Source organism: Coregonus lavaretus, assembly GCF_964263955.1.
Source record: "Coregonus lavaretus genome assembly, chromosome: 14".
NCBI lineage: Eukaryota > Metazoa > Chordata > Actinopteri > Salmoniformes > Salmonidae > Coregonus > Coregonus lavaretus.
In genome coordinates this window covers 40,295,760-40,307,878 of record NC_140001.1, presented here as the reverse complement: position 1 = coordinate 40,307,878, position 12,119 = coordinate 40,295,760, and the positions used below count along the sequence as shown (strand labels likewise).

Sequence of the window (12,119 nt, the reverse complement as noted above, 5' to 3'; positions counted from 1 at the left end):
CAACACACACATCACGGCAAAAAGAGACAACACAACACCACATAATGAGAGACCTAAGACAACCGCCTAGCATGGCAGCAACACATGACAACACAGCAGGGTAGCAACACAACATGACAACAACATGGTAGCAACACAACATGGTAGCAGCACAAAACATGGTAAAAACATTATTGGGCACAGACAACAGCACAAAGGGCAAGAAGGTAGAGACAACAATACATCATGCGAAGCAGCCACAACTGGTGGCTAGTGAAGCAAGGAGGTATGTGTGCGCGTGCGTGTCACCTGTGGCGTTAGCTCCACCTCCAGCTCCCCAGACAGGTACTGTCTCTCAAACTCGACGTTCTCTCCCACGTAGGAGGAGATCATCCTCTTGATCTGTTTGGTCTGTAGGAGCAGGCCCAGTCCAAAGTTATCCACCCTGTAGGGAGACAATGCACGTGCACACACACACACACACACACACACACACACACACACACTTACTTCAGCCTACAGAGAGAACAAACACATTATCAGTTCCTCAGGGTATGCTGCCTCATGATGCACCACATACACTCACCCTACCCAGGTGGATTAATATTATTCCCAATCTTTTACAAAAAATACTTGTTGGATTTTATTTATAATACTCATTTCGATGCGTCACTTATGGGATACGCCTTAGGGCGGGTCTCAAGCTCGAAGTATGCAATCACACAGCGTCTGTTGGAGACATAGGTCGAGCGGCAAATGAGGTGAGCTCTTCTCCTCAATACAGGGAGCCACTTGCCCGCCAACTGGTCATTCTGGCCTCTCTTCCTTGCGGCAGTGACTATGTTCACAAGAAGCTCTCCTCAGCACAACTAGATTCCTGTCTTCCTACTGAAATGTTCTCAGGCGAACTGTGAGGTTAACGCTGCCGAACGTAGGACCTCAGCTCCTGTCGATAGTGTGGAGTACTAACCGAAAGGAAGATTTTGCTTCGAGTAGAATTCATTTTGTACTCGTCAGTCCCCATTGTAGCTAGTGTCACACGGCTTGCTATCGAGACTTGGTTAGCCCTCACCGCAAGGCTTTAGCTTACCTGGCTATCTAGCTGCAAGGCCAGCTAACCACGCTAACAAAGGACTAGCTTTCACCGCAAGACTTAAGCTAACCTGGCTAGCTCACTGTAAGGCAAGCTAACCAAACCAGCATTACTAGCTGCAACATGGTAATATTGCTAGCTCCCATCTCGTGTCTAGCTAACTGGAAAGCTAGCTAATGACACTATAAAGGGCTAGCTCTTGCCGTAAGGCTTAGCTAACCGGGATAAATTTCCGCAAGACTAGCTTTACCAAACTAGCTTTTCCACCTGCAAGGGTAGAATTGCAAGCCATCCTCTCGCGTTTAGCTCAACCCACGTTCACCCGTGCTGTGTTGACTAGACTGACCACCCTTACTTCACAGCGCGACGGTCGAGAGACGCTTTGTTTGTTGAGAGACAAGGGAAGCACATGCTTTTCTCCGGCTAGCGGAGTGTTAATTAGCTACGAGGTGAACGCTAACTAGCTTACACTTTGCTCAAGGAATACAATTTCTCGGAGCCATGGAGCCTGCTATCCCCTCACAGTGCGCCTTCCCCTGCCCCATTACCGGTATGCGATAAGAGCAGGGAATTGACGCATATGCACAGTCCAGCACTGGGTCTGGGAACAGACTGCAGTATGCTATGAAGCCGCCCGTTATCAACGTGGTTTCAATAGCGACTGGCGACTTGGCTTGCATACTAGAGCAGGATATTAGGCTTGGGCAGTATCCAGATTTTCATATCATCATACTGTCTTTTTCTCATCCCGGGATTTACGGTATTACCGGCATATCACACAAGGGGCGCTAAAAACACAAGGAAAGGCCACTGTACCGCTTACCAGAACGCTAACAAAATTAGCACAAACTAATGGCAAAATCACAGACGCTGTTAGCTAAATGCTAATGAGCGAAAACCAACATAACTAATTGCAAAGACAGGCAAATCCAGCTCATAAAGTTATACAAGCATAGCTAGTAGCTACTGAACGTCACTGTCGGTGACTGTGGACATTTATAAGCGAAAGTGAGCGAGGGAAATTGTGCAAATGAACAAAGTTGTGATGCATGCTTTTCTGAAGGAGTAGCAGCACGTGTACACGGAGCAGAGGGGAGAGGAACGGAGAAGGGGGGAAAAACGCTAGTAGGAAGCACAGGGAAAAAATGGCAGCGGTACATAACTCATCCAGAGCTCTTTGACTTCTGACAGAAAGCCATTAGAAGATATCAAACATTTAGTAGTGAATTGCATACAAGTTGAACTTCATCACCTCATGTGCGCCGCACAACAGACCCGCCGACAGATATAGAACGCTATGGACTCACCAGCTCCTACTTTCTCCCGTTGTGCCATTTACAAACAAACACGTGACTGGCTCAACTGTTCTACGGAACTATGTTAAGTTTCATCATGTAAAATAATGTGACAGGTGAAATGAAGAACGCAATCTACTTTCTCTCTTAACATATTGTACAAGTTGACTGCAGGTATTAACTTAAAAAGTAGATCAAAATATTAAAAATGTCTTGAAAAACTAGTTTTAAAAACCATCCCGTAGCTTTTTCGAAATTCTCTGGTATACCGCCCAAGCCTACCGGATATCTCCTCTCCGTTAACCTAGAGTCGATTTCCGTGGCCCTGCAGAATATTTATTAGCATAATAACAAAATCCCCATAACAATCTGTCAGTTTAAGCTAGAGATACACTACCGGTCAAAACATTTAGAACACCTACTCATTCAAGGGTTTTTCGTTATTTTTACTATTTTCTACATTGTAGAATAATAGTGAAGACATCAAAACTACGAAATAACACATATGGAATCATGTAGTAACCAAAAAAGTGTTAAACAAATCAAAATATATTTTATATTTGAGATTATTCAAATAGCCACCATTTGCCTTGATGACAGCTTTGCACACTCTTGGCATTCTCTCAACCAGCTTCACCTGGAATGCTTTTCCAACAGTCTTGAGGGAGTTCCCACATATGCTGAGCACTTTTTGGCTGCTTTTCCTTCACTCTGCGGTCCAACTCATCCCAAACCATCTCAATTGGGTTAAGGTCGGGGGATTGTGGAGGCCAGGTCATCTGATGCAGCACTCCATCACTCTCCTTCTTGGTAAAATAGCCCTTACACAGCCTGGAGGTGTTTTGGGTCATTGTCCTGTTGAAAAACAAATGATAGTCCCACGAAGCCCAAACCAGATGGGATGGCGTATCGCTGAAGAATGCTGTGGTAGCCATGCTGGTTAAGTGTGCCTTGAATTCTAACTAGATCACAGACAGTGTCACCAGCAAAGCACCCCCACACCATAACACCTCCTCCTCCATGCTTTACGGTGGGAAATACACATGCGGAGATCATCCGTTCACCCACACCGCATCTCACAAAGACACGGCGGTTGGAACCAAAAATCTCAAATTTGGACTCCAGACCAAAGGACACATTTCCACCGGTCTAATGTCCATTGCTCGTGTTTCTTGGCCCAAGCAAGTCTCTTCTTATTATTGGTTTCCTTTAGTAATGGTTTCTTTGCAGCAATTTGACCACGAAGGCCTGATTCACACAGTCTCCTCTGAACAGTTGATGTTGAGATGTGTCTGTTACTTGAACTCTGTGAAGCATTTATTTGGCCTGCAATTTCTGAGGCTGGTAACTCTACTGAAGTTATCCTCTGCAGCAGAGGTAACTCTGGGTCTTCCATTCCTGTGGCGGTCCTCATGAGATCCAGTTTCATCATAGCGCTTGATGGTTTTTGCGACTGCACTTGAAGAAACTTTCAATGTTCTTGACATTTTCCGGATTGACTGACCTTCATGTCTTGAAGTAATGATGGACTGTCATTTCTCTTTGCTTATTTGAGCTGTTCTTGCCATAATATGGTATTTTACCAAATAGGGCTATCTTCTGTATACCCCTCCTACCTTGCCACAACACAACTGATTGGCTCAAACATATTAAGAATTAAAGAAATTCCACAAATTAACTTTTAAGAAGGCACACCTGTTAATTGAAATGCATTCCAGGTGACTACCTCATGAAGCTGGTTGAGAGAATGCCAAGAGTGTGCAAAGCTGTCATCAAGGCAAAGGGGGGCCATTTGAAGAATCTCAAATATATTTTGATTTGTTTAACACTTTTTTGGTTACTACATGATTCCATATGTGTTATTTCATAGTTTTGATGTCTTCACCATTAGTCTACAATGTAGAAAATAGTAAAAAATAAAGGAAAACCATTGAATGAGTAAGTGTGTGCGTCTCAATCCACGGGATCCGCAGAAGTCCTCAACAGCGTTCTGAGAAAAACCTACCTCTCTGAGTTTGGGTTCAAGAGCGATGTGGTGCCCATGCAAAGAAGAGAATACCTAGGCATCAAGCTAGATTCTCTCTCTTATCGGGCTACACCATCGGGACGACCGCATCATGTCGTTCAGACGGTACCTCTCCCTGACCAACAGCGGGCACTCAGTCATGCTCAGTACGTGTTTCTGAGTGCTGGGGTTGATGGCGTTTACCATCTCAGTTGTACCGCGAGGATCAATGAGAATGAGAGACTTCCGGCATTGCGTTTAAACCCATCGCCTATATCCACTATGGCACTTCAACCGAAAGATACGTGTCCACAGACTGTCACTCTAAAAATAAAAAAATAAAAATAAGAGATCATGGCTTTCATCTTTATTCACCTGGTCAGTGTATGACATGGAAAGAGCAGTTCTTAATGTCTTGTAGACTCAGTGTATACCTTTAACCCTAGACTCAGGGAATGATACACCCATTTCATTCCCTTGTTTATTTGAGATAACTGGACTCATTCCTCACTCATCCCTTATCATCTCTACTATATCTTGACATATGTCATTATGTTGATGTCTTTCCTATGAAGGGTTAAAGTTCTTCATTTTCATTATGTGAAATGGTAAAAAAAAAAATATATATATATATATCCTACCTGTGGCACAGGGTTTGCACTTTCGTAGACATTTCTTGTCAGATCGTAAATCACCTGAGGCTTGAAAGCTGCAGTTCACAAGCACGCGCAGGGCAGACTACACAGATACAGACCAATATTGTCACTGGAGGGGTACCCGTAGTTACTCAAGGAAGTAAACAAACTCAGCATGACCAGTGAAGGTTTCTTATGAATTTAAGACCTTTATTATGCCATGTGATCACATGCAACGCTCCAGTTAGCAGAACAACGCATCATTGCAGTTCATATGAGCATATGAGTACACGCGAAATAGATCACACAGATAAAGATTGCCCGCTAGCTTGTTTGCTAACATAAGCACACTTCGGAAGCAGTAGGAAGGGCATGAACATTTATCATGATCGTGTTATGCAGTGATGCTGACTAGTGAGTCATTGATCATGTTATGAAGCATCCGTAACGGTCACATCTGTTACACTTAGAACACGTACTGACAAAGTGAGAACGGAAATCAATTATACATCACCTAAGGCCTCCATAAAAGTTAGCTTTGCACAGAAAGTTTGCATACAATCTTACTCGAAACGCGTCCACAATAACAACCTTTCCTCAAAAACGTGAAAAGGCAGAGCATTAGGGGGAATAAAAATTCACCTCAATGAACCTATGCACCCCCTCTCTCCCTCCCACTCTGTAGAGTTTATTGCCTCCCCATCTTTCTTCCAACTCCTTGCCTGCCCCTCCCTACCCTTGTTTTTCCCCATCACCGACTCCATTATGTCTTCCACAGGGCTCACATGACTACAAAAAACTTCTAGGGGTTACTAAAGGTCACAGGAAGAGGAGGTGCAGACCTCCTCCTGACAGACAGACAAACCAGCCAAGCCAGAGCCGTAGACAGCTACATACAGACACAGATACAGCTTCACTACCGCTGGCCTGATTGCACAAAAAAGTTATGAGAGTTTATGCCTGGGTTCTATAGTGGAAAAACTACACGATTATTGTCACGGTTTCGGCCGAGGCTGCCTCTCTTCCTTGCTCGGGCAGGCTTCGGCGGTCGTCGTCTCCGGAGTACTAGCTGCCACCGTTGTATGTTTCGATGTTCGTTTGGTTTTGTCTTGATGTTGTACACCTGTTTTCGTTTAGCGCTCATTAGTGTCCTATAAGTTCTCGTTGTGTTTGTCAGGTGTTGTGTGTGATTGTCCTTGCTGTCGTGTTTGTGCGCTACTGTTGGTCATCTGTACTTCGTTGTTTTCCTCCTCTGTTTAGGAGGGTTCTCGCACATGTTAGTGCGCATTTTGGTTTACGCCTGTGTGCGTATTTTCTTGTCTCCGGGCTTTTTGGCTCGTGTATTGAGTGAGTATTCACTAAAGTCTTTTGGACTAAGCTTCTGCGTCCTGCGCCTGATTCCTGCACCACACCCACCTACAGCACCCACTGACAATTATGTTTAATACTGTTTTATGCAATAGAATAGGTTTCTTAGAAACTCTATCTTCTGTGTCTGTGTTAACTGAGAGGAGTCTCTGAAGCTGGGCCTGGCAATTGATTTAGGGAATACTAGGTGATAAAACCAACAGCAACATTCCATTTCATGATTAATGGTGTGTGAGAGGGAGATGTCTCTGGTCTGACTGAGCCTGCATTTTCATAGGCTGAATTGGTGTCTGTAAGGTACCAGGGACGAGATCTGTTATGAATAGTTGATAAGAACCTTGTCTTGGGGGCCAAACCCTGGTTTCAATGATAATAGTCTTCATAGCAGATACTGTCTGCTGTGAATTATTCATTTATTTAATACAAATCCTAACCTTTTGACTCATTCCACACATCTGCTGTTTGTCATGTAGACTGAGAGGGTGTATCGTGCTATAAAATATATTTGTATTGTCTGTATGTCAGAGCTCTCCACCCAACACTCAAGAGTGTTGGGTCGACCCGCCTCCCTTACTAACTTATTAATACATTTGAATAAAGTAATATCCTGATTGGTGGTTGACCTTGTCTCTCATCATTATTGATTAGAATTTCCACGACAGTTCCTTCTTCCATTCTAAGATATAGTGAAACATGACACATCGTAAGTAGTGTAGGCATATCTGTTGGACTTAAAATGTTGCCCACTTCATTGATTCTTGGGAGTTGAACGAATGGCCTGATACAGCTACTGCTGTGCTGAGAGCAGTCACAATGGTTTACACAGTTGCCTCAACAGGGCATAGAAACTAATGTGCCCATTTGCCCTGACAAAGAAAGGCTGGGATGTGCGGCAGGCCAGCAGTCACAATAGTCTCTGAGTGACAGTCATTAACCAATAGTAGTGATCTGCAGTAAATAAAACAATTATGTTTAACTCCAGGTAGCAATGTGTCACCTGCCTTTCTTATGACCGACTGGTCAAATTACAGTCGAGACTAAACTGTTTCTCTACCCGTATAAGCACTTCACTAAAGACACATAATAAGTGCAAGATATAAGTGCATAGCGGCAGGTAGCTTAGTGGTTAAGAGCGTAGTGCCAGGCACTTAACCCTAATTGCTCCTGTAAGTCACTCTGGATAAGAGCGTCTGCTAAATGACTAAAATGTATAAATGTATATCTTGGCTTCATGGAACTCAGACCAAGGTTATTATAGTAAACTAAAACTGTAACTAAAACCAAAACAAATCATGAAAAAACTATTTTGTAAACTGAAATAAAAGAATTAAGAAATCTGTTTGAAAAACTAAAACTATTATCTAAAAGAGAGAGAGAAAGAAAGAATGAGACAAAAACCGACCGACAGAAAGGTTGAAGGACAAGAACTCCACAGGGTTCAGAGAACAGAAGACCACAATAAAAAAAACATTCCCTCTCAGATTCCTGACGGATGTCTGACTAGTAGACATATCAAATAGTCTATTTTGGTCGAGTATAGGCCTGTCCCCAGACATTTTAACTTATTCAAATTCACAAAACAGGGATCATCAACTAGATTCAGCCATGGGACTAAATAATTTGTAGACTGCAAATTTAGCGCAAGAATCCTAAACAGATATAATATTTGACTAAAACATAATCATTTCAAACCTTGCTTCCATTTGTGTACGGTCATGATGTGTCGCTCTATTACGCGTGGGAATACTTGGGAACAGATTTCCAAAATGTCAATCTTGTAGCTAATTTACTGGTGTTTATACAGTCTTATGTCCAACAATGAAAATTTAAAAAACAATAAAAATGTTTTTGCTCAGAAAACTATGGGGCCAAATAAAACCACCCACAGGCCACCAGTTGGGGAACCCTGCTCTAGAATGACTGGTTCTTCCGGTTTCTATGAAAGAGATTAGGTATAGAGGGAGGCACATAGAACGAGTAGCAGGGGAAACGTTTTCGGTGGATGTCCTCTTCATAGCTCAACATGGCCAGGAAATTATACCAAATACAAGCCAATGAATAAAAACAACGGCTTGCTCTGTGGCCAAATTATTTTATCCACCTACTGTGGCATGACTGGGATGTGCTAAAGTCATCTCTTTATAAACTAACACACTGAAATGGAGCAGGCGAAGAGACTAGAATATAACCCTGGCACCATGCCCACAACTACTATTAGATTCACAGTCTGTCCCACTGCTTCATATTAGACCTACACACGTGCAGTTGTAGATAAGTCGTAGGCCAACATTCATTAAGTATGAAACATTTCTCTGCTTTCTGAAGACAAACAGTTAGACACTTTGTTCCAGTCAGTGAGTCATCCTGTGGTCCTCTGTAGCTCAATTGGTAGAGCATGGCACTTGTAACGCCAGGGTAGTGGGTTCGATCCCCGGGACCACCCATACGTAAAAATGTATGCACGCATGACTGTAAGTCGCTTTGGATAAAAGCGTCTGCTAAATGGCATATTATTATTATTAGTATTATATTATTACCCTTAGAGAGTTGGTCCTGCAGTTCACCACACGTCTAGCAGGATTAGTTCATCCTCACTGATAGCTTGGGTTGAAACTAGCCAACCACTCAGCACAGTGGTCAGTCCCTCCCTCTGGTCACTGGTGAAAAACAGTTCCCCTGACCCTTTAAGACTGGACAACACTACATCGATAGACAATCAAAACAGTTTAGGAGTGGTTGGAAAACTATGTCATTCAAGGTCATGACCCCTTGTGAAAGGTGCTTTGACCCCAGCTCTGTGTGGAAGTTGCCCTAATGACAGATCTAGTGTAGATCGTAAAACTGACCTTAGATTAGCATCTTGGGGCAACTTTATCCTACCCCCCTGGTCCCACACAGGGAAGCTTCATTATGAGAAACTGTTGTTTAAAATGTTTGGACCTGACAGGGTCTCTGTTGGGAGGTCGGTCATTATAAACAGATCCTAAATGGCGTTATAAAAACACAGGCTGGTCATGATAGCAGCAAAGAGGAGAACGCACACATTCTCCTGAAGTTAGGTTCTCAACTAGCACTGTGCATCTGTGGCAACAAACACTCCCTAACAGCAGTAACAAATCAATAATTATTGCGGAAGTGAATGGGAAATCGATTCTACAAGTCAGACACAGGTGAAAAGTAATTTGCTGAGGTGCAAGAATATATCAATAATATTGAAATGAGAGGCGAATTTCAGCACACTTAAACTTAACTAAAATGTAAACAAACAAATGATGTGGAAATCAATCCAGCCATGGCAGAAATTTAAAAAACTAATTTCTCCTGTCCTCTTTCAACTTGGCCATTTATTATCGAAACAAAGAGAGTGGGGTTTGGGTGTGTTGAGGTTGTCGTGACAACAACCTTCAAAAGCATGGCCACCACCACTGAATGCACCCACGGTTTGAGTTGCATGCAGGCACCTGGACGTGTGAGCAAACACACATGCAGACACCCACCCCCACACTCACTTACCCAGCATTCACTTACCCAGCATTGTTGCTGACGGCTGTGAGGCTCTTTACACCAGTCTTTAATAAACTGTTGATAAGGTTCTCTGGGATGCCACACAAACCAAACCCTAGTGAGAGAGAAAGAGAATAAATCAATCAATCGTTTACACTCATTTCTATTAATAACCCTCTTGATTTATTTTCCTAGGAAAGACAGTGGCTCTGTAGACTAAGTTTTCTTTAGACACAGTGGACACACAAGCCGAATTCTATTATTATGGAATCTGTCGTAGCAGCCCAGTGTGTGTGTGTGTGTTGGGGGTAATGAGACAGAATGATTCAGAGTGTAGCTGAAATGGAGAGCATGGCCCATTACTATGAAGTGGACACAGGGCAATGTGTGAGTCAGAATTTCCCCTGCTGAAAAAGATAAGCAGCTTGCCTTGAACAGAGAAAATATGATAATGACATATACAATTGGTTCATATAACACATTTGCCCATATCCAAGTTGCTCTATATCCTACCTGTAAGAGATAGGCATCAACAATATGATAATAGCTCCACCTTGTCCTCTGATAGGCTAGGTGGAACGGTTTCTGCTTACACTCCTATCCAATTCTTTCAAATCTATGAAGTGTTAAGGGGTAGGGGTAAACAGTCTACAGTGACAGCCGCATTGGTAATGCATCCCAGGAAATAGCTCCTTTCAAATCCCACAGTGAAGTCTTGATGGTCTCCTGATTTTACCTCCCACTAGGATAGTGGCTCCACTGGGGATGTCGTTCACAGCGTCTGTGGGGTCTGTGTAGAACTGGGCGTTTCTCTGGCTGGAGGTGGAGTAGGAGCAGCCACTCGTCTGGGGAACACAGAGGAACAGTCCGAGTTGATTATAGTAAATGAAAAACTAATCATAAAAAAACACTTTAGTAAACTGAAATGAAATAATTAACAAACCTGTTTGAAAAACAAACTATACTGAAACTATTATAATTCCTCCTAAACTAACCACAAAAAAAAAAAAAAATGGAGGGCAGAAAATCTAATGGGGTTTTCAAGCTACTGAATCTGGTGTGTCACATTGAGATTGACTTTGTAATTTAAAAAGGTAGACTCAGCGAGATGACGTTGCCATGAGCAGCTATTGGACGTGTTTGAGTGGTAAGGCTAAAGCAACAGACTGTAGACGAAAGTCGAGGAGTGAAGTCGGGGGAGGTGCATCTGTGACAGCCGAAAGTCAGACACTAATGTGGTTTTCTAACCGCAAGGCTCAGATCAACATGGCAGTGTTGCCATTGTTTATAAAATGTACCTAACCCCTATATCACACACTCACAAACAACTGAAATCATATTACAATATTATTTGTGTACATTGTACAATCAATTAGTGAGCGAGAGCCTCAAATATCACATTAACTTGTATATATATCCAGTGTATACATAACTCACAGCAAATTGTTTCCTCTTTCAGTCATGTCTTTGGTCACGTTCGTGTGGGTCAAACAAAAAACCCTAATGATTGCTTTACAAAAGAGCCTCCCACAATGCAGGCGATGGCTGCTGGAGGAAGTTGGTGAAGAGCAACTGCAGAAACTTGCAGTCGACTGCAGTCAAAACTTCATGACCTTTGATCACATGATTTTTGTAAAATTCATGAAGTTGGCATGTAGGCGCAAGTCGGACAAGTTTTATCCCCAGAATGCAACACACTTTGAAAGGCAGTGACCAGCGATAGTCACCGCCTTCACAAAAGTGATCCGCTGCAAGACTTTGCTCTCACAGTCACACAGAGTATCAGCTCACTAATTATCACCGAAATGAAAGCTAGACAGTCAGCGAGCATCAAAGATTCCAATAACGATGGATAGAGGACTATTTGGGCCAAATTTTGACGGCGAGGAAATATAACCAGTTTTCAGTGCGGCCCTCCGGACCTCGTTGAAGACCGAGTGCGGCCCCCCGGACCTCGTTGAAGACCGAGTGCGGCCCCCGGGGGAAAAAGAGTTTGACAACACTGGACTAGGCTATCAGCCCTATAAAATCAGCACTTCACATTGACGGGAGTGAGATAAAAACCAAGGCCTATTAAAGAATGTATTCAGCTACAGCACAGGAAAGATCAACAAGAAAGGCAATGCACAACAAACAACAGCTTGTCAGACAAAGTAAGAGCGGCAAGCAGACAGACTGGCTTGAACTGGTGGTATCTTGGGAACTCTGCCAGGAAGCAAATTCCTCCGGCTGAGGTGTGG

General features: G+C 43.1%; 1 protein-coding gene across 1 annotated transcript in view; it reads right to left on the bottom strand.

The window, feature by feature from the left end:
* oxct1a (3-oxoacid CoA transferase 1a) overlaps positions 1–12,119 on the bottom strand; it is a 104,620-nt gene that overhangs the window by 85,240 nt on the left and 7,261 nt on the right. Inside the window, exons 2-4 of the mRNA XM_084176787.1 lie at positions 10,616–10,724; positions 9,904–9,994; positions 289–424 (exon numbers count right to left, since the gene is read on the bottom strand). Coding sequence (XP_084032913.1) covers positions 289–424; positions 9,904–9,994; positions 10,616–10,724 — 336 coding nt within the window. The remainder of the gene's footprint in view (positions 1–288; positions 425–9,903; positions 9,995–10,615; positions 10,725–12,119) is intronic.